Source organism: Nicotiana sylvestris, chromosome 6 (genome assembly GCF_000393655.2).
Source record: "Nicotiana sylvestris chromosome 6, ASM39365v2, whole genome shotgun sequence".
Taxonomy (NCBI): domain Eukaryota; kingdom Viridiplantae; phylum Streptophyta; class Magnoliopsida; order Solanales; family Solanaceae; genus Nicotiana; species Nicotiana sylvestris.
In genome coordinates, this window is record NC_091062.1 from 189,254,319 (window position 1) to 189,277,445 (window position 23,127).

The 23,127-nt window shown below is 36.9% G+C and overlaps 3 protein-coding genes across 4 annotated transcripts; 1 reads left to right on the forward strand and 2 right to left on the reverse strand.

Annotated features, from left to right (window-relative positions):
* Positions 1-281: 281 nt before the first annotated feature.
* LOC104217282 (RPM1-interacting protein 4-like) lies at positions 282-5,172 on the forward strand. Of its 2 annotated transcripts, none has more exons than XM_009767489.2 (4): positions 282-400; positions 2,641-3,099; positions 4,067-4,255; positions 4,872-5,172. In XM_009767489.2, the coding sequence occupies exons 1-4, from the start codon at positions 395-397 to the stop codon at positions 4,893-4,895; spliced, it is 678 nt and encodes a 225-aa protein (XP_009765791.1). In that variant the 5' UTR covers positions 282-394; the 3' UTR covers positions 4,896-5,172. The 2 variants fall into 2 exon arrangements, with proteins under 2 accessions (XP_009765791.1, XP_009765787.1); XM_009767485.2 differs by having other exon boundaries at positions 289-400; positions 4,064-4,255.
* Positions 5,173-6,539: 1,367 nt separating this feature from the next.
* On the reverse strand, positions 6,540-11,753 carry LOC104217277 (oleoyl-acyl carrier protein thioesterase 1, chloroplastic-like). Its single transcript, XM_009767472.2, has 7 exons — positions 11,220-11,753; positions 9,591-9,724; positions 9,381-9,494; positions 8,723-8,818; positions 7,543-7,630; positions 7,397-7,465; positions 6,540-7,110 (listed from the first exon to the last, which is right to left on the reverse strand). Exons 1-7 carry the CDS (start codon positions 11,550-11,552, stop codon positions 6,835-6,837), a joined length of 1,110 nt encoding a protein of 369 aa, XP_009765774.1. The 5' UTR covers positions 11,553-11,753; the 3' UTR covers positions 6,540-6,834.
* Positions 11,754-21,925: 10,172 nt separating this feature from the next.
* LOC138871840 (uncharacterized) lies at positions 21,926-22,702 on the reverse strand. Its single transcript, XM_070149747.1, has one exon. It carries the CDS (start codon positions 22,700-22,702, stop codon positions 21,926-21,928), a length of 777 nt encoding a protein of 258 aa, XP_070005848.1.
* Positions 22,703-23,127: the final 425 nt, after the last annotated feature.

The window sequence follows — 23,127 nt, forward strand, 5'->3', positions numbered from 1 at the left end:
GTAATTTTTTGGCGAAGGGATCCGCCTCGACTCTGTTTAGGGACAAATATACAAGGAGGATAAAATACTCGTCAAAAATATAGTTCACGGTGCTGTCAGTGTGCAAGTGCATGGGGTAAAATTTGAGGAAAACTTTGAGAAAGACGACGTGCGAAGACTTAAACCAAAGAATAAAAGGAGAGGCGAATAGTCAACTATTACCAGCTATGGCAGCAGAGTCAAAGGTTACTAAAATAAATGTCACATTTATATATATTTCTCTCTTAAATTCTTCTACCTCTGCACCTTCTTTTCTCCTTCATTTCTCTCTCTCTCTCTCTCTGGAGTATTTCGTAGTTTCTGTTTTCTCGGGAAATTATCTGAAAGTTTGTCCCAAAAAGCTTGGTGAAGAGCAATGGCAGTAAGTTTCTCCCTTGGCTTTCGATGTGATTGTGTTCATCTGCTTCGTTTCTGCAGATTTTTTGGTCCATGATTTAACTTGTGGGGATCTTTTCGTTTTACATTCTTTTTAGCATTATGTCTGTGGAATACAATATGTTATGTCATGTAAATATGTTTACTTTAGTCTCGTTATAGATTTATATACGGGAAAAAGATTTAAAATGCCCCTAAACTATTGAAAAAAGTTAAAAATATCATTCATCCACCGATTGGGCTAAAAATACCCTTCCATCCATTTTTTGGTTCATTTATGCTCTTTGATCGTTAGGTCAATGCTAAATTAAAAATAATTATTATTCTTTTTGTAAAACTAAAACAAAAATATTTTGCAAAATACTTTCGTTTTTTTAAACTAATGCAACCAATAGTCCACTAATTTACTAAAGTTTTGTTATTTTTTTCCAGTTTTTACAAAAAAAATGTTTTTAATAAAATATTTTTGCTTTTTAAAAATATTTTTTTTTCATTTTTCAGTTTTTTAAAGCATTTCGTTTTATTTTCGTTTTAAGTTTTTTTAAAGAAAAAATATTTTGCTTTTTAAAAAAAAATATTTTTCAAAAACGAAAATATTTTGTTGAAAATATTTTTTCAGTTTTTTAAAGAAGAAAATATTTTATTAAAAACATATTTTTTCAGCTTTTACAAAAAAATGCTCTAAAAAACTAAAAAAAAATAATATTTTTTGGGTAAAAACTGAATTGTTTTTTGTAAAACTGAAAAAAGAAAAAGAAGAAGACTTTACTAAATTTGTGGACTATTGGTGCATTAGTTTTAATAACGAAAATATTTTGTAAAATATTTTTTAAATTTTTTTACAAAAAGAATAATAATTATTTTTAATTCAGAATTGACCTAACGGTCAAAGGGTATAAGTGAACCAAAAAGGTGGATGGAGAGGTATTTTTAGCCCAATAGGTAGATGAATGGTATTTTTAAACTTTTTCTTATAGTTTAGGGGCATTTTGAATCATTTTCTGTAGATAATACAAAGAACCTAGGGGTCGTTTTGTATGATGGATAAAAATCCTGGGATAAGAATTTAGTACCCGCCTTATCCCTTTTGGTTTTTAATCCTCGATAAGTTATTCTAGTATTAAAATTAGTACCAAGATAATTTATACACATGCCAGGATAAGTTATCCCATGATAAAACAATAAAATTGACAATCTCAAAATTAATACAACATACCAAATAATCAATAAGAAATAATACAAGGATAACTGATGTAACATAACTTATCTTCAAACCAAATGAATCCTTAGTCTAGAGATTTTGTTATATTTTTTTATTTACTATTGGACTGAGATTTAAATGGGTTACACAGACAAATGATGATTTATATAGGCCACCTTTACAAGCTTTGAGACAAAAGTTCTGTTATTCTTATATATATGTGAATCTCTTTCCAGTGTGTAAATGTTTTTGGAGGACTGAGGAATATTTGCAGATATAAGAATTTTGGCTTCTCATCTATGAAATATAGATGTTACTTACCAACTATGCATTATATATGATCATTTAAGCATTTAACGTAGATTCAATAAATTCCTGAATAGATATTAAGCCTAAATATTCAACACAACGAGGTTATTGAAATCAATTTCTTTTTTTGTCATTTATGATTTGGGGTGGAATAATGACTTCCGTCGTACCAAACATCCCTGATCATAATTAACAGCGACTATGTTTCCTTGAACATGACTTTGATCGTACCAAACATCCCTGATCATAAACAGCCCCATATTTGATTCGTCCCTTTTCTTGGAGGAAAAGATTTTAGACTTCTATAAATTAAGGATCCTCCATTCTCATTTACCAGCATCCATAATGTAGTCATATGAGGTTTGGGAGTCTTCTTTAGGAAGAGAACTTTTCGGGACAAGTGTTAGTGTGCCACTTGTGTTTGCCTCTTCGTGAGGTTGTTCTCTCGATATTTTTTACTCTCTTTATATATAATAGATTGCTCATCTCCGGCCGGGAATGTAGGTTAATTGACCGAACCACGTTAAATATCTCTTTTGGTATATTTCTCTTATGTTGTTTGATTTATCGTTGTTCAAGTATTGTTTTAATAGTTTCCGCATGACTCCTGATTTTTTCGGTCCTAACAACAACAATATCTTTCTTGGAAAATGACTTCAATCATACCTGCAACCACACTCACAATCTGTCGAATTTCGTTTTACCTGTCACTGCAGCGTCCAAATGTGCCAAAGTTTGGCAATTGGGAAAGTGAAGACAACACTCCCTATACTGTCTTTTTTGACAATGCAAGGAAAACTCGTGGTGGAAAGATGATAAATCCAAATGACCCTCAAGAAAATCCAGACATGTTTCCCTACTCTGCTCCTAAAACTCAAAGGGATGAACAAAAACGTCGAGTGAGTAAAGAACATGGTGATATTCAACAACGTAATGGAGCTGGTCGTGGATCAAACTCAGGGCGACCTGCTAGACAAACTGCAGGATCTGATCACAACATTGCTAAATCACCCATTCATCCAAATTCTCAGCAGGCGAAGATATCAGGACGAGTAGCTGCTTCGCCTGTTTGGGAAGGGAAGAATTCATATGATAGTAGCCATGGTACTACTCCTGGAAGATCATTTGAAAGTGCTCGTGCTACTCCGGGGAGGCATCAAATGAAGAAAGAAAGTGTATGTTTCTTCCTATTCTATTTCATCTTTCATAATATCAGAGAAGGGGAGCCTTGGCGTAATTGGTAAAGTTGCTGCCATGTGACAAAGGTAACTGGTTCGAGCCGTGTAAACAGCCTCTTGCAGAAATGCAGGATAAAACTGCGTACAATAGAACCTTGTGGTCCGGCCTTTCCCTAGACCTCGTGCATAACGGGAGTTTAGTGCACCGAACTGCCCTTTCATAATATCGAAGATTAGACACTTACAACTTGTGATTGCATGCCTTACTTATCCTATTTGACAGATAATAAGCTAATTAGTAAGATATGTTAGCCATTTCTGGACATGATAGGAAATGCATTTGATACTTTGAGTTTAATTACCTTGTATATACTGATTATATGCTGACGAGTCTCTGAAAGATAACTACTATAACAAGTTAGGATATATTTCTTGACTCTATCAATGTATATAAGTTATATTCTTGATACTTTTGGTTTAATAGAAGCTACATGGCTCCTAGATCACATACTACCAATTAGTTTAAACAATACTGCAATCACATGTGGTGCTTATACTTTCCTGAGCCGAGGGTCTATTGGAAGCAACCTCTCTATCTTCTCAAGGTAGGGGTAAGGTCTGCGTACACACTACCCTTTCCAGGCCCTACAGTGTGGGATAATACTAGTTATGTTGTTGTTATTGTTGTAATACTGCAAACATTTTTGAGGTCTAGCTGATTTTTGCTGCATCTAAATCTGCATGAAAATATTATAGCAATCATGTATTTTGAAACTTCCCAGATCCTGCATGAACGCGAGATGCTTTGTGCACTGGACTGACCATGCATTTTGAAACTTTTGCGCTTTTAAGTAGATTAAACCGTTGAGTTTGACCTTAAAAAGTCTAGTGTGACATTGAAATTGAACTAATAGGGTATTCATTTATTCATCTCATTAGCTGTGATTTCTCCTTCATCTAGCAGCCTGATAGAGGAGCTGTAGTTCCGAAATTTGGCGAATGGGATGAGAACGATCCTCAATCTGCAGAAAACTACTCTGAGGTTTTTAACAAAGTGCGAAATGAAAGGAACAGAGGCCCTGGAAATGTGCTAGGCACACCTGGTAGAACATCTTACAGTATCGAAAGGCATCAACGAAACGAAAAGCAAAAGGTACTGCTATCACTTCTGCTCTTTTCTATTTTCAGAGGCTGATGCCTATGTTCAACTGGTTCAATGGAATCCATTATTTTCAATATGGAACATGAATAGTTCATATGTATGTGAAAAACCATTAGTATCTTGTCGTTGTTCCTAGATTGCTAGTATTACGGCTATTTCCTATTATCTTCCGCTTCGGTTTTCTTGTATCTTACTGTGGTTACTGCTTGTTGCTATTGCTTTCCTCCATCTATTTTTTTGTTTTGTTTCTAGTTCTTACATTGTTATCATTCTTCTCGCTATTGTTTGAGATTTGATTGTTTCTATTCATCCTCTCGAGCCGAGGGTCTTTGAGAAACAACCTCTCTACTCCTCCGGGATAGAGATAAGATCTGCGTGCACACTACCCTTCCCAGACCCCGCTTGTAGGAGTTCACTGGGTTGTTGTTGTTGTATGTGAAAAACCACTAGTATTCAATAAATATTAAATTTGGACAGATAATTTCAGAACTACAATGAATTCAGCGCTAAGAACCTTAAAGGTTAAACACGTCAAGTTTAAATTCTGCATTTGTCTTTGGCTACAATGTTTCAGTCTTGTTCTCATCCTCTCTTCTGTATTCTGCAGAGCTGCTGCTTTCCTTTGTGGTGAAAAAGAGGGTCCAATTTTTCTGGTGATATGAAGCAATAGTTGATCTGTAAATAAATCAACAAACTCCTCTGCAATGTTAATTTTTTTTGTGTTAAGAGGCTTCTTATATTTGGGCTAGTGGTTTGTTGTCTTTGTTATGCTTTCAGCTGATTTTTGCAATTTTATTGTGTACTTGTCGTTTTAATTTACTTCTCTTTGTCTCAGTCCTGCAAAGGTACTGTAATACTTTCGAGGCTATGAATATTTATCTGATTTTTATAATTATGTTTTTTTTTAATTATTGTGCTTAATCAATCTATCTGCAGAAAAAGAATAAAAAAAAAAGAATTTTAGAAGTTAAAAAAAATAGTTATGATTATACTATCTTTTTAACATGTGCCATCCCTTTCTTTTAAGGGCTTTTTTTCACTATCAGCCCGCGCCAGAAACTATTTACGTTCGGTAGCCGAAAAGTGTATAGAATTTGTATAATTTCTATATATATATATTAGACAAGAGGGGTTGCTCTGATGGTAAGCAACTTCCACTTCCAACCAAGAGGTTGTGAGTTCGAGTCTCCCCAAGCAAGGTGAGAAGTTCTTGGAGGGAAGGATGTCGGGGGTCTATTTGGAAACAGCCTCTCTACCCCAGAGTAGGGGTAAGGTCTGTGTACACATTATCCTCCCAGACCCCACCAAGTGGGATTATACTGGGTTGTTGTTGTTGTTGTATACTGGGATTATAGTGGTCTCTATGTTCATCTTGTGTCAGACAATAAAAAATGTGTATCAAAAGTAATGAATTTTCACTTGCATATATATTCTAAAATTATTTGTTACTAAATATGTGTGAATTTCATAATCGATTAAATATATATATATATATTTGAATTAAAAGGATACGTCTTTGGGAGGAAAGGAACTAATGGCCTAATCATAATAATTTACTCATATTTTTGTTTAATCCTACATAAATTTATAAACTATTTGTCATAAAAAATAGGAAATAAAATTATAATTTAAGACTACCTCTTGATTTTGAAGCCATACGTCTGGGGAAAAAGATGGCAAAACATAATAATTTACTCATATTCTTGTTTAATCCTACATAAATTAATAGATTGTTTTGGTATTAAACAATAGAAAATAGAATTATAATTAAAGATTACCTCTTGATTTTGAAGCCGAACAAAATAGGCTGCTAATTATGTATTCTCCGCTTTTAAACTTAATCTAACTTTTTGTTTCTTTTTGATATTGTTAGGATGGCATAGGAATATTATGTTATATTATGGCTTAAGAAATTCTTTTTTTTTTTCCAATGACATTTAAGAAGTTCTATTATTAGTTGGTAACAAACTCTTATATTTTAGGCACTTGATATTACTATTTTATCCCATATTCTAATTTTTTTAAAGAAATAATTCAATTGTGAAGGGTATAAAAGTCAGTCAATATTTTGAGGTTATTTTTATCATTCAACATTTACCGTGCTTTTATAATAATATAGATATACACGGCTATTATTTTGGGAGTAGTTATACAACGTAATTTTCCCTTCCTTCTTTTTTCTTTTTTAATCCCTATCTTCCAAGGAAAAGCAATATTTTCTGTGCAAATATGATGGTGAAATCAGACTACTCAAAATGATAAGAACAAATGAAGCTACCAGCAGGAGATACATGCCATACATTACATGATAAGAACTATGATAGTTCCCATATTACAGTACACTTTTTTCCTCATCCTGTCTATTTGCATAACTAAAACATCAGTACAAATCAATGTGGCCTCATCTCAACCAAAGTCTATGGAAAGCTCCAAGAAAAAGAAAAGGAGGGAAACAATCAAAAACTGCAGAAAGACAAGAAAAAAGATAGAAACACTGAAAAAAAGAAGAGCTCCTCCACTGAAATCACTTGCCTACTTGGGCTATAATGGATAATAGAACACTTTGAAACTTATATCCTTGAAGGCTTCTTTCTCCATTCAGTTCGACACCTATTTATTTCAAGTCCATCGCTTGATAATCTCAATAAATGCAAGAAGCTCTTGTTTAAATCCTTTGGAGCGGTAGCAGATCCATTAGCAGCCCCCCCAATCTCTAAAGAAGCAGCATCTTCAATGGGTTCATAGCTCGTAAGAGAATCGACCACATCATCGTGCTGGCATTCGCGCCTATAATCTATTGTGATTGTTTCTAGTTCATGTGTATCAATAATTTCTTGAGGCATACTCTGCCATATATACAAGTAATTTGTCAGCAAAATCAAGTAGGTAGTAATCCATAGATGTAAAATATAATTGCAACATACTTCTAATAACTTCCTATAACAACACAAATGATAAATGGGCTTTAAGATCCCCACCGATTAAGTCTCCTAACTCGTCTAACTATTTATCACAATGAAGAGCAACAGAAGTTTCAGTGTTAAAGAAGTTTCCAAGAAGAAAAGAAATTATTGTGTCGTATATATGGTTGGCCACATCCATGAAGTTAAGAGATAGGAACCAGCTACATACCTCAAGAACCCATCCAATGTAAGTGACATTGTTTACATGTTGATTCATGTCCAGATCAGCTCTGCGTGGCTGCCAAAACACACTGAATATCCTGAGTGTTTCGGAATAGAATATCACTAAACACGGGATTTTAAACCGATACCTACCACCAGCCCTAGCTTGGAATACTCAGCAGGATCTTCAAGTTTTGCTATTTTCTTTAGGCTGCCATTGTTCTCCTCCGGAAAAGCTAACCTGGAATTAGGGTGCCAGTTATCAATAACATTGCTCCCAATAAAATACAAAACTCAAAACTTGCATGTGACAAAGTCAAGGTCAGTGACATCAGAGCATATGCAACGGAGTAGACAAGGAAATAAGTTACACATAACACAATTATGAAGTATCTACAATTTAAAATATGTTAGGTTAAATAGGGAAGGGACACATATTTTTGCTTCCCCAGAGTGAAGTACTCTTCGGACCATCATTTCATTCATTTGTTCAATTCCTTTCTCGCTACCGGTCCTCAGTCTAGCCGATTTAAACATAGTGAGCAAATAGAAAAAGTAAGTTAGGTTGACTCAAGTGTAATACTTAACTAAGATATAGAAAAGGTAAAATTGATGATTGGAGTTGTCTTGATAGAGAAGACACCCATATGATTGTCTGACTGTCTAAACTACACTGAATATGAGTTTGGCAAACAAACAAGCAACGGAGTTGGAAGAAACTGGAGATCTTAAGGCGGTATTTGGATTGGGAAACAGATTGATTTTAGTTTGGTTTTGCTTTTCGCAAAAATTTATGTGTGTGTGTTTGGATTTGGTTTTGAAGAATTGGTTTTGCATATGCTGGAAATTTTGTTTTTGAGAAACAACCTTTTTTTTCGTTTTCATAAAGCAAGACAACTGTTTTTTGGAACAAATGGTTTTTAGGCCCTAGTGTAAATTATGGTAGTTAGAAGGATAAGTTTTTATTTATGTGTTATAATCTTCTTTTTCCATTGATCAATCTAAGATACAAAAATATTCATCAAGTACCAAGAAATAGATGAAATAATTACAAGTCTGTAATGAAAATCCAAGAATTACGAATCTGTAATGTCTCCAAACCATTTGATTGTTAGATATAACGATAAGTTATGATAGTATTTAACAGCTACATTTTCATCTACCAGTAGCAAGTACACCATTCCAACCGTTATATAGTAATTTCAAGAAGTTCAATAAGCAGCTTCTCATTAGAGTTAGATTTAACAAAAGTAATTTACTCACTAAGGAAATTACAAGTTCCAGGAAAGGAAAGGGAAAGAAGAAAAAATGAAAAAGAGGAGAATAAGTTTACCTCAATTCTTTTGGAAAATAGGTTGATAACTCATCACGAACTTCATCAGCTACTTTTTGAAGCCGTCTTGTGTCCTGGTTCATCATGATCCACTTGCTGCAATCAGACATCATAACATCCTAAATTAAGTTTGTAGAATAACATGACAAGCAGTATAGGAAAAGAAAGGATTTATAAATTGTCAAAATGTGGGATCTGTGACTTTGATGCTAGAGAGAAATCATATTAGGAATGACAAATTAGAGACTTCATAAAGTAAACATATTGACTCGCGTTGATTTAGAAGCACACCACTCCCTGGAGGTCCTTTCAGTTTTTATGCAGTAACTTACAAAAAGAAATCATTCGTTCCGATAGCCGCCTTTGTGGGAAATGTATTTTAAGGCAGGACATGTATTTAATAACCATGTGGCATGGAAAATACTAGACTTTACTTGTGAGGGAGAAGATACTTAAAAGATAAGTAATTCATAGGAAAACAATATGAATCAACTAGGTTAAGTATTTGCCACATACAAACTCAAGTTCAGAATAGATACTGCATGCTCGGAAGCATACATGTCCAATTGGAGATGTGCATTAAACAATAAAATTACTCTTTAGTGAGATCTACATTCTTTCTGTTAGGTATATATGGAGTTTATACTAAATTCTGCACCTGGTTGCTCTTCCAATGACATCACCAGTAGCGCAGTCTCTGAGAATCCAATCACGTCTAGTCCCAATTCTGCCTTCACTTTGGCACCAAGTCTCTATTTCAATGACATCACTCCTGTCCCATATCACAGGCAACGTTAGCCATGGCTGCAATAGTCTTGTCAAATAAACCAGTATAGTGAACACAATCGCAGAGGTAGAAAAGGATTACCAAGCAGGGTACTTGTAGATCTCAATGTACAGGCGAGCAGTAACCCATATGAGATGCAATTTTCTCATGGTATGGGTAGTTGCAAATCCATCAGTTGAAAATCCGACCATTTGAGCATGATTGCATCCAACCTCCTGTATAAAAGAGTTTTAAGTATATTTAAACCCAAATAAGCATTGCATGTTCAAAAGAAAGGACAGTCAAAAGACAATTATAGGACCAGTGATAGAGGAAGGCAAGAAAAATATCCCCCAAAATTTTATACTCCCACCTTTAGTATTCAGGAGTCGAGCAATCTTTTCTTTGATTACAATTATTCCTACATTGAATATTTTCAATCACAATTTTTTTTGCCTAAATAGTACTTTTTATGTAGTTCTTAAATAAGTAAATTCTATTTTAAAAGGTGAGGTATCATATTCGAATTGAGATTTAAAATTAGATGGTTTAATCCTACTACTCGGAACCCATCATTCTGTTTGAAAAGGAGGGAGTAGAATTCACTAAGTGCGCTACATTCTATGCTAAGTGCACTAAGATACTAAAACGACCGATCTATGAAGAACGCAACAAAACCAAAATGAAAATGAATTAGAGCTATAATGATTGATAAGGGGGTAGAGAACTTGTAATGATTTAAGACAATGTAGAGCTTGAGGAAACAAATGATAAAGAAAAGCTAAAAGTTTAACTCAGTAAAGTGGAGAAAGCAAAATTCCCAACAGACAATCAGGACAAAGTCCTCTTGAGATATAAGAAAAAACTTGTGAAGACATCGTCTTTATCCTACTTTATTGTTCTAACCTAGGAGTGTTAATTTTGTTCTTCTTCTTTGTAGAGCAAGAACAAATAACCATAACCAAACATAGATGGAAACAACTTATATAATGGAAGAACACGGGTCAACCAAATTTGCTTTAAAAGACAGGTACTAAGTATTAAAAAAAATGAGGCTGAATGGAGGGAAATGTATATAAAGGATTTATACAGCCAAACCCTTTGATTAGCTCATAAAAGTAAACCAAACTACTCAAATATATCAAGAACAAAGACATGTTGATAAAATGATTTTGATTAATTCATTCTGCAACCTCAAACGCACAAAATAAAGTAAAAAATAGCTCTGGTTTTCTTGATCGTGAATACATATTATGGTCTAGATGTGGTAGAGAATTTAGCATTCGAATTTCTTTTAATCCTTTGAATTGCTTTGAGACTTAGTTTACTGATTGGTTAACTAACAAGAGGGTCTAGCAATTGGTCTTTCAATTAGACATATAGACCGCAAAATTAGCCTGTTTAAGCAACAAATAAAGTTAAGCAGTATCCTAATCCAAAGAAAAAAAATTCTAACAAAACCAATTGCATGTCAAAACAAAAACAAAAAGGGAGAAAAATAGACATGCATTGTTAAATTAAGAGCTCATATTCAGTGAAAGAGCTGATTAACACAAAAATCCAACAAAAAAATAAATATCAATCAATCTTTGGCAATTGCACGTCAAAGAAAAATAATAAAAAATGAGAAAAAAGACATGCATTGACAAATCAAGAGCTCATAGTCAGCAAAAGAGTAAAATAAGAATACAAAAAAAAAAAAAAATCAATATTTGGAAAGAAAAAAAAAACCTGCAAAAGATTGGCGATGGTTTCAACAGTGGCAGTTTTGTTAATTCCAACCTCATAACATCTAACAATAAACTTCTCCTTATACGACATTCCATCATCCGTCATACTCCCCAGCCTTAACCGATCCGCAAGGCTGGGCTCATATGTAAACCGCTTGCTCTTCGTCTCGTTTGTAGCTACAGCCAAAACCGGACCGGTTCGAGCTACCGAAGTAGAAACAAAAGATTTTCTGTGGGGAATTGAAATTGAATTCGACTTGAAGAATCGATTTGAACAGTGATGAGTATGATCTGTAATAGCCGCATTAGCCTGATATGCCGCTCGTGACAACATTGTAAAAGATTTGCAGACACAGAAAAGAGTGTGTGTGTGTGTGTGTGGTTTACGTTATCAGTGATTTGTTGTGTCGGAGTTGGGCTGTGTTTTTGCGTGTTTTGTCTTGTGTCGATGAGATCGAAGTTAGAGGTTGAGGCCCTGAGGAAGTTAGACCGAGAGGGAGGGAGCTGCCATCTGGGCATTTAATACTGATAAATTAGTAGTAATAAATTATGCCACTTGTTTTCATTTTCCTACCCAGCTTTCACCTACCCAGCCCAAACAATAAATTTTGACACAATGAGTGGCCGGGCCCGGGTTACTGGAACCGATCCGGATACAATCATGGCAAGATACAAAGTTAACGAATCCGCAATCCAATTATGGTCTTTTTGGATTCAAACTATCGAAATAAGTGGGAAAAAAACTTGAACACCAAACTATATAAAACGCGTTTTTAAATCGCATTTTACTTTAATGTCTGTTTGGGACGTTAAGGTAAAGCGCGTTTCACATAAAACGCCTTTTCAAACCACGTTTTACCTGAAGCTGATAAGACGTTTAGGTAAAACGTGGTTTGATAAAGCGCTTTATATAAAACGCTTTACTAAACCACGTTTTACCTATTCAAATACTCGTCCCCTTCTCTCCCGCCACGCTGAACCAGAAAGCAACCCCCCTCTCCATTTTTAAAATAGTTCCAGCGGTCCCCCCTTCCCCCCAATTAACGACGCAAAAAGCTCGAGTGGACCCCACCCGTCCCACAAAAAGTAAAGAGTGTTGGTCCCACATCCTAGCTAAGGCCTTCTCTCATTGTGGGTTGTTCGGTTCGGACACAAATCTTCAATTTTTCAACTTTTCAAAAAACATAAATCGAGGTATTCCGATTTAATTTTTGTCGAAACTTGTATAAAAATTGCATATTAGTTGTTTTACATGTGTTTTATGTTATTTTGTGTGTTTTTTGCAATTAAACTAGTATGGTATTTTTATCCAAACTTAGATATTAGTGTGCTAAAAAATGTAAAAATAGAGAAATCATTATTATTTGTTAAAAAAATGTAAATAAGTTTTTTTTTACTGTTGTATATGTATTTTCGTGAATGTTTTTGATTAAATGTATTTGTTATTTTTATCTGGTTTATATTATTTATTTGCTTAAAGACTATTAATATAGTGCCCTTTTAGGGTAGTAAAATGTATTGCCTTTTAGCGTAATAAAATATAGTGTCTTTTAGCGTAGTATCCCTGTAGTTTAAGTATCTCTTATACTCAAAAATACGTCAAAATAATTGATAGATCAAACACAAACTCTGTCAGATTATAGTCAATGATCGTAAGAAAATAACATGAGAAAATAATAATATTTTCCGGATATCTTGGTGCTACTGAGCTGCAAATATCGAGCCCGGAACCCATATATGAATATTTAAAAATTAAAAATTATATAATTATAAAAATTAATTATTTAATTTAAAACAAACATATAAAATAATAAAACTAACACATACAGGAATTCAGGATATCTTGGTGCTACTGGGCCGCAAATATCGAGCCTGGAACCCATATGTGAATATTTAATAATTAAATATTGTATAATTATAAAAATTAATTATTTAATTTACAAACAAACATATAAAATAATAAAACTAACACATACAAGAATTCAGGATATCTTGGTGCTACTGGGCCTCAAATATCGAGTCTGGAACCCATATGTGAATATTTAATAATTAAATATTGTATAAATATAAAAATTAATTATTTACTTTACAAACAAACATATAAAATTATAAAACTAACATGTAACTAATGTTGTTTAATTTACAATAGACAATATGGAGGTGCCGCCTATTCATCCCAGACCTTCCAGTGATGAGCTACTGCCATTACAGGGAGATCATAGGTCCGCCCACATATAGGAGGGAGAGTTGCTGGCCCAGACTCTCCGCGTCAGGAGAGTGGACGACACGTGGGACTTTCTGAAGGGCAAAGTTCTTTATCCCTGTGTAGTCAAACGCCTACGGGATACGGGTTTCTATAGGATTTTGGAGATCGGGCGACTGCAACTCGATTGGTCTTTGGTCACGGCCCTGATAGATTGGTGGCGACCAGAGACACACATATTTCACTTGCCCATTAGCGAGGCCACCATCACACTGCAGGATGTGGAGGTTATATATGGGTTGCCCGTTAATGTACACCTCGTTGCTCTGTCGCATGGCATGAGAGAGATGACAGGTGTGCAGTTGCTGGACATGTTGCAGCGGCTCACTGATTTTTCAGCCACAGGATGAGAATGTATTGGTTAGGACCAGTCGTTTTCCGTTGACGACTATTCGAGAGCATTTGGAGGCATTGCATCCTGACATCGATGGCGATACATTGGATTATCATGTTCATCGGTATTCGAGGTTGAACTGTCCACACTAGCTGAGGGTCTATCGGAAGCAGTTTCTTTACTTTTCCAGGATAGGGGTAACCCTGCGTATATCCTCCTTCTCAGATCCCACTTGTAAGATTACACTGAGTTGTTGTTGAACTGCTCATGCTACAAACTTGCTTATAGCTTTCAATCCAAATAGACAATATCAACTAGTTGAGATTAAAGTATATTTCTTGGAAACACTGAGGTGAAATATTGAGCGAAAAACACCAAAAATGTTATCATAATGGATGGAAATTAATGTGAAAAAAGTTCGTAGTGTAAGTTAATACTTAATACTCATAGACCAGTTTATTGTCCTTCTGCCAAAAGAGAGGAAGAGAGTAATCGTCCAGTATTAGGATGGATGGGATAGAGATAAAAAATAATTAATTTAAATAGTCGTCAATTCAATTGTTTAAAGTAAAATAGTCGGAAAATGTATTTTATATTTAGTATGTGTATAAGCATATATAATTAGTGTATAATTTATAAATTTGACTAAAAAAGTTAACCCGAATAGCTATCCACCTAATTTCTTAAACTAAAAATAGCCGGCGGATGTATAATGTATGTAAAATTCATGTATAATATGTATATAAATGTGTATAATAATCTATATAATCTATGTATATTGACTAGAAAAGTAAACCGTGAATCTGACCGATTATTTGTGTAACAATCACTTCCAATCGACTATATGTATATAATATCTCCAAACTTGTTACTATGTGACTTGGACTTTGGATATAGAAATGACCAAAACACCCCTACATAAGCACAATGAATGCCTCAATGGGTTGGGCTACGAAGATATTGGACCTTATATTTTTGTCATCGACCTTGAGAACCACTTTGAAATGTTTACACAAATAGCCGCCCTTTTCCTACTGTTATACATTGATATACACTCATCATATCTATTTAGCAAAATATTATACGTCCTCGTTCAAATAAAACTTACGGGTTACCTTATTTCGAATCCGAGCAAGCACTCGCTCGATAAAAAATGTGCTAGTTCGATTTCAGTCGAATTGCCTAAACCTCGAACCTATAATAATTTCATAAGGCATAAATAAAGCATAAGGCAGAAGTGAAATGAAATTTTACAAGGCAGAAAGAAAGATCTTCATATATGTCAAAAGTTATTTACAAGGGCAACATGGCCCGATCAGAATTCCATACAAGAAATTCAAAAAAGATCCTAAGTACTTAATCTCCTCTAGGAGAAATATCTTCACCCTCAGGGTCTTCTACGTTCTCTGACCCGCTCATACTCCCGGAATTATCGTTATCGGAAGAGACCAACGCTTTGGCTTCGGCTTCAAGCTCTTTTGCATTTTTTATCTCGACAGTAAGGTCAAAGACACGAGCGTGGAGCTCCTCGAGAGTCTCCCTTCGAGACTGATACTTGGCATGCTCAGAAACCCATTATGCTCGAGTCTGAGCAGTATTGGCAACTTCTTATGATTGAGCTTGAGCGGCTTCGGCATCGGACCAGCAGACGGCCATGATTGTCTCAGCATCGGCCTTAGCCATCTCAGCCATAGATTTGGCCGCTGCAAGTTCCGTGACCAACCAATCGTGGAGCTCCTCAATTTTCTTGGCTTGTACCAAGTTCTTCTCTTTCATACCCTGGAGTTGGATTTCTGCCGAGGCCAACTGAGCTCGAGCGGCCTCCTTCTCTGAGTCAAGGCGGTCCATGTTTTGCTTCCATGATATGGTCTTCGCCTTCACCGTATCCACTTCTTCACGAAGTTGCCCGATTATTTCGAGTTTTTGCTGGACCTGTGGGATCGAACTGTTAGTTGTCACCCCAAACCCGATGTCATTAACTTCTAAGATTCCCATTACCTGCTCGACCAGGTCACTGTGTTCTTTTTGAGCTGCAGCAAGTTCAGCTTGAAGGCTCTTTGCTTCCTCTTCTTTTTGCTCACCGAGAAGCTTGATGGCATTTCTCTCCAAGCCCTTGAATTTCAGCCTCACATCGGCTCAGTTCTCCTTGAAACCTAAAGAAAGCCTCATGATGAAGCATCGAGGCCTACAAAAATAGAGGAAAGGATTAGGTAAGAAGAGAAAAAACACAAGTATGGAAATTGGTATTGACAAAGAAATTTAGAGCTTGTCCGATTCAGAGCCTACTGAGCCTCATTGAAGAGACACTGGTGCTCCCACCTCATCCATCAGAGCTTGATCTTCCTCCGTGACCAGACTTTGAAGGTAACTAGCCACCCCTACGGGGACGGAAAAAACTCATGCATCCTCCGGGATCGAGATGATGATTGTTCGTTTGCACTCGGGATTGGCACTAGGGGCTGGGAACTAGCTGGTAAATCTGAAACTCGAGGAAGATTCGACCAAGCTCTTTCTCAGTACCTCCAAGTCACTCAAGCCAGCAGCATTGTCAACCCCAACAAAACAGCCACGGAAAAGGTCCTCCCTTCCGTGGGCGCCTTCTACGTGGGAAGGCTTCATGGTATGAGCCTCCCAAATTTCCTCTTCGTAGAATGAAGGAAGCGAAATAGAGTCTTCGATTTCTATTGCCCCAAGTGGGTCACTTGGGGCGTTCTCCCCATTTCAAAGAGCCTCGGGACCAGCCTCCACAGCTATTTCCGATGCCTTCTCACCCCGAGGTGAGGTACCTTCAGCTCTAGTTAGCTCGGGGACTCCAACTAAACCCCGTCAGAATGAGGCAAAATATTTCCAGTTTCGGCCACTCTGGTGGTCTTTTGACCCTCGGTATTAGCTCGTGTTCGAGCCACCAGACCGGAATCATTCTCCTTTTATTTTTCTTTTTCTTCTTCTTCCTCTCTTAGGAATTGAACTGACTCCTTGGACAGGGAAATCACATTCTTCTTGGGTTTTCAAGCCGCTTTATTCTTAGGCTCTGGCCCCTCGGAAACCGAGACCCTTTTTCTCTTACTCTCATTTGGTGCTACTGGGCCTCAAATATCGAGTCTGGAACCCATATGTGAATATTTAATAATTAAATATTGTATAATTTTAAAAATTAATTATTTAATTTACAAACAAACATATAAAATTATAAAACTAACACATACAAGAATTCAGGATATCTTGGTGCTACTGAGCCTTAAATATCGAGCCTGGAACCCATATGTGAATATTTAATAATTAAATATTGTATAAATATAAAAATTAATTATTTACTCTACAAACAAACATATAAAATTATAAAACTAACATGTAATTAATGTTGTTTAATTTACAGTAGACAACATGGAGATGTCGCCTATTCATCCCGGACCATCCAGCGATGAGCTACTGTCGTTATAAGGTGATCATAGGTCCGCTCACATATAGGAGGGAGAGTTTCTGGCCCAAACTCTCCGCATTAGGAGAGTGGACAACACGTGGGACTTTCTGAAGGGCAAAGTTCTCCATCCCTATGTAGTCAAACGCTTACCGGATATGGGCTTCTACAGGATTTTGGAGATCGGGCGGCTGAAGCTCGATTGGTCTTTGGTCACGACCCTGATAGAGTGGTGGTGATCGGAGACACACATATTTCACTTGCCCATTGGCGAGGCCACCATCACACTGGAGGACGTGAAGATTATATATGGGTTGTCCGTTAATAGACACCTCGTTGCTCTGTCGCATGACATGAGAGATATGACATGTGTGTAGTACCTAGACATGCTGCAGCGACTCACTAGTTTTCGACCACAGGATGAGAATGTACTGGCTGGTACCCGTGGTTTTCAATTGACGACTATTCGAGAGTATTTGGAGGCATTGCATCCTGACATCGATGGCGATACACCGAATTATTATGTTCACAGGTATACGAGGTTGTCGCTACTCCTTATATTTGGACGTGTCTTGTTCCCGAATATTTTGGGGAACCTAGTCAGCTTGAGATTTCTTCATCATCTTGAGTAGCTTGAGATATGTCGGGTGAGCATGGGCGCCCAGTATGACGTTACTGGATTTTTGTCGCCATTGCAGGTGACAACATATTCGAATACTCTATTCATTTTAACATACCTAGTAAAAATTTATCTTAAATTTTACGTCAACTTTTTATGTTAGGTTTGGGCTTGGGAGCGGTTCCTGTAGTTGCAGCCACCTCTACCACCATTAGATCCGGATGTACCACCTATGTTGCTCCCTCTAGCTAGGAGGGTGGGTTCTCCGGCGGGGACATACACGTGAGTCTCGGCATAATCTCTCGTTGTGCAGGGATATCTTGGATTTGCTGGAGGGTGCACAGGTAAATGTATATCTAAATTTACTTGTCATAGCTTTACATGTGTTGCGTATACTCACATTTTCTGTTGTTACTTAATAGTTCATCTGAACGCCATACAGCGACGCGTTGATAGCTGGCTTGCTCGATTATTGCTCGACCGGCCGACTTATGTGGAGCTCTTCTGTGCCGTTGATATGCCTTAATATTGTGGAGCATCATGCTACCCAGCGGGTACTTCGCCAGTTTGGCCATCCGCAGCTCATACCAACACCGCCCACCTGGCAAACCACACATTTCCAGCAGGATGATCGTTCCAGGGTGGACACGCATATTTGACATGGCTAGAGGAGCAGATCGATACTTGGGACCAGTGATTTGACCTGATTCTGCCTCCCCCCAAATCAAGTCTGTCTGATACTGAGCATGATTATATGTGCTGGTACCACGGCATTACTCGACTTTTCATCAGGAATCCCATTCATCGAGCTGACGGTTGGTACGTTCCATACGCCGGGAGAAACGAGGCACTGTATGTTATTTGGTATTCTTACTTATAAATGTGACCTAGCATTCCGTAATTTATATTTTACATGTTGTGCAGGCTATTGGCCTACATTTATTCCACCAGTTAGGACTGCAGATGCAGCAGCATGTTGGCGAGGGAGCGGCTATTTTGCACGAGTATGGCCGACAGGTTATAGAGCTGGCTGCCCGGACACTGCAGTGTGCCTAAAAGGACGAGGGCTTAGTACACGTCCTTGCTTATGTGGCTCTAGAGCACTACCTTTGAGGTAGGGTTGTCCCACGAGGTCGGGGAGCTCGAGGCAGGGCTGTCCCACGAGGCAGGGGTGCCCCACGAGGCAGGGCTATCCTACGGGGTCGTGGGGGCCGGTGCAGAGGTGGTCCCCAGCAAGGGGGCATTGAGGCACTTGTTGAGGATGCTGGAGTTGATCTGCCGAGTGACCTCCATCAGCTAGACAAGCATCACAGCAGCATGCTGTCATTCAGCCTTCAGCTACCGCTCACTCTAGTGACTTCGCAGGTGACCACGTCAGATCCATTGTTGATCACGGTCACGAGCATTACCGGAGAGGATTGGGATCAATACTTTTTAGGCCCATCGACTGTTGCTGAGGATCAGCCGACCCGAGATGTGGATTGTGGGCGCCAACTGAGTTATGGCTCATCATTGACGAGTGCTGGGATCTTTCATAAGCGCAAGTATGTTTGTATTACTATTAAATTTAAATTTATTTTTATCTCATTGATTAGCCATAGATAACTTTATAATTTTCTTATTAAGGCTTCATCCCCGCCCGTCACGGAGTCCACTTTGTGCGACACTGACCAGGATGCGACAAATGCTTATATTCAGGAGCCTGGCGAGACCATGGTAAGACAATTTAATTTTTTTTGACTTAACACGTACATTACTAATATATATTTTCATATACTGAGCTGACTTATTCTTCTGTAGGTTGTTGATGGACCGACAGACCCTTCTGCTAATCCTGCCAGCACTACTGACGAGCATGTTGCAGCGCATCCTGCGATAAAGAGGCGACGTGATGAGGATGATCCTGATAGCGTAGCCAGGTGGGATGGGATGCGCCTCAGGCCAATGGCTGCATTGATGGACACAAGTTGTGGGACATATTGTTTTTTTTATATTTTATGCAACTAATAACAATAATTTTTTATGTTTACAATATATGTGTATTATGTTTTTATTTCCCATTTTTTACTTATTTTAATACTACAACACAAACACAAACATAGCAACTTAACATAATTTAAATTCAGTACAACTAATGAAAATACATGACACGGAAAACATAAAGATAAAGTATTACACTCAACACATACATGTCATTATTTAGTCACGACCGCCTAATATTCTCTACTCCAACCACTTAAATTTCTTTTCCAGCTTATTTTTTTCTTCTTTCGCCTCTTTTATTTTCTCCTTCAACTCCGCAATTTCTCGTTTATACATAATCTCATCATCCTAGTATTTTTTTATCAAATTATGATAATACTGCAAAGACTCTTTGTACCATTCCTGCTTACAGGGTTTATCAAACCATACCTCAAAATTGCAAAAATTTTCGTTGTTGCCTCCAAACCTGTTCACACACATCCAGTATCTGCGCCCAACTTGACCATCATTCCAACAATCCGCCAACATACAACGTTTGTCACATTGGCACATTGGTGTATAAATGTTTCAAACATTTGTTAAAGCGAAAAAAACTGCTTTTATGGAAAGTTTTGCTATTTGTTATGGTTAAGCGCAGAAAATAACTAGAATGCACCTGTTATTTATAGGCAAGGCAATGCACATAACGAAGTATTTAACCGTACTATGCTCACACATAACTTAGTATTTAATCACGCTATGTTTCGCGTGTTAAAGATTCTTTCGAATGCAAAATAGCTTTTTTACAGGCGGGCAGCTTTTCAGATCGACAAGACAACACACATAACGTAGTATTTAACCACGCTATATCTGCTCACACATAACGTTGTATTTAACCACTCTATGCTTCGCATGTTAATGATTTTTTCGGATATAAAATAACTTTTTCGCAGGCGGGCAACTTTTCAGATTGACAAGACAACACATATAACGTAGTATTTAACCGCACTAATTATATACATATATTTATCAAACATCTTCCTCCCCTGACAGTGTAGTTTTTGTAATAATTTTAGAGTGAAATTCGAAAGTCAACGTAAAAACTTTCCGTTTTTTTAATCCAATACTATTTTTGGTTACATGAACAGGAGGGAGAAATTCATTAATTTACTAGACTGAAAAATGTTAAATATCAATATGATTTAACAACAATAGAAACATAATTTTATTTGATACATCTTGCAACATAAACAAGTACATACACTTATTACAACCGCATTACGAAAACAAAACACTATATGTATCCTTGATAGTTGGGCACATTAGATGAACTTCCACCAGGAGATGGATTACCACTGCCACCCAAACCAGCTGAAGGACATTGACGACAGTCTTGTCCTATTTGCGGGCATATGACATATTTACACGCATAAACGGTATCACCAACATCCATTTGGTTTCGTATACGCGTTCTTTTTTGCACTTGTAGCTTACGTAAATAGTCCTTGCTACACACTATTTTAAATGATTCCGGCGACCAGTAATGCTCAGCACCCACTAGCTACAACTGCCCACTATATGTGTTTAAGTATGCAGCAATACTGTATTACTTATCAACATAGTTTGTTGACCCTAAACCTGTATGTTGAAAGCACTTGATGGAATGTGAGTACAACATATAGTAGATGGACCATTTCCCACAAGAACATAACCTACTGGCTTCATTTATGGTGTGTATGTTATTCCCCCGATGTTGATGGATAGCTGTGCGAACTTCAAAAATATTTCGCTCATTGCAATACTATAAAAATGAATGCCAATGTGCTTGCCTCCTGTATTTCTTAAATCTTTTCATTGGTATTGGCATAAATTCAATACCCCTCTCCATCAATTTTGATGCACCTCTATGTCTTTCAACAAACCTCACCCATTTGTTTGAATGACATCCGCACCATGGCAGTGACATAAAATTCACGTGCAGACTTCAATAACCCGTTGAAAGACTCCGACACATTTATAGTCAGGGTTCCCCATCGTCTACCACCATCCACATGTAATGTCCACTTGTGAAGCTCATGTCGCATCAAACAATGATAGGCTCTTTTGTCTTCCTACCGGATTGATTCCACGCGCCTCCTAAATTTGCACTCCTGGTGATCAGTTGCAGCCATCCGCATTAAATCATGCAAGTCCTTGTTGGGATATTTCTTCTGGAAATTGGCCTTCAGGTGCCTCACACAGTAATAGTGGTATGCATAGGGTTCTTGCCATTCAGGTAAATGCTCTATAGAACTTAGTATACCCCCATGTCGATCAGATATTAGACAAATACATGAACGTTGTTTGACAGCGTGCTGCTTCAAGTAGTTCAAAAATAGCGTACCCGTCTCTTGGCATTCATTGGCACAGATGGCAAAAGCTAGGGGAAATATTTGTCCATTGGCATCTACTGCAACGACGATCAACAACTTAATATCATACTGTTCACAGACATGAGTACTGTCTATGGAAATTACCAGATGACAATGCACAAACCCATTAATTGCTGGTTTAAATGCCCAGAACACGTATCTGAATATATTTTTCGGTATTCCTGCACTCCACTCAAGCTTCCATTCAACAACAGTCCCGGGGTTAAAGTGTTGTAATGCAGCCATGTACACGGGTAGAGATGTAAATGATTTATCCCAGTCACCATAAACTATTTCAAATGCACGTTTGCACCCGATATATGCCTTACTTTTTGTAATAGTACATCCATATTGCTGGTGGATGGATGTAATATACTCTTTGATCTTGTACCTTATGGACGCTTCAATGTGTGGAATCAGGACAAGAGAAAACAAGTCAACATCCAAGTTGAAGTTATTCCCATTGAATGTGTCCATTTCACAAATGTGGGTGCTAATATATTTACCAATTTCCATAACCCTGTTTTCTTCTTGCTCGTACACAACATCCAATGACTGTGAGCACGTGATTTTTGCCTCACACGAACCACTCCTAAAAATTCAAAATCAAATAAATCTTTCTTTTTGTGTGCAATTTTGTGAATTTTCGTGATATTTTCTGTAATTGTTTGCATTTGTGTGTGCATGTTCATTGGTTAAATTAATGAAAAATACAAAAAATATGTTGCATGTGCATTTAGGATTTAATTTGACATTATTTTTAATTATTCAATAATTAGGTGTTTTTGTAAAAGTAAAAAAATTCAAAAAAATAATAATATATATTCTTTGCATTTTAGTAATTAATGTCGAATTTTATGTTTTCTTTTAATTTGGGGTTTAGTTATTTTGTGATAATTACT

What these genes read in the sequence shown, in the direction of transcription:
- LOC104217282 (XM_009767485.2), top strand. An exon ending in ATCAAATGAAGAAAGAAAGT is followed by an intron (nt 3,100 to 4,063) that starts GTATGTTTCTTC and finishes TCCTTCATCTAG; the next exon opens with CAGCCTGATAGAGGAGCTGT. An exon ending in AACGAAACGAAAAGCAAAAG is followed by an intron (nt 4,256 to 4,871) that starts GTACTGCTATCA and finishes TGTATTCTGCAG; the next exon opens with AGCTGCTGCTTTCCTTTGTG.
- LOC104217277 (XM_009767472.2), bottom strand. Translation starts at nt 11,552, where the DNA reads ATGTTGTCACGAGCGGCATATCAGGCTAATGCGGCTATTACAGATCAT. An exon ending in CCATCGCCAATCTTTTGCAG is followed by an intron (nt 9,725 to 11,219) that starts GTTTTTTTTTTC and finishes TCTTTTATACAG; the next exon opens with GAGGTTGGATGCAATCATGC. An exon ending in ACATTGGATGGGTTCTTGAG is followed by an intron (nt 7,111 to 7,396) that starts GTATGTAGCTGG and finishes TATATATGGCAG; the next exon opens with AGTATGCCTCAAGAAATTAT.
- LOC138871840 (XM_070149747.1), bottom strand. Translation starts at nt 22,702, where the DNA reads ATGGACACATTCAATGGGAATAACTTCAACTTGGATGTTGACTTGTTT.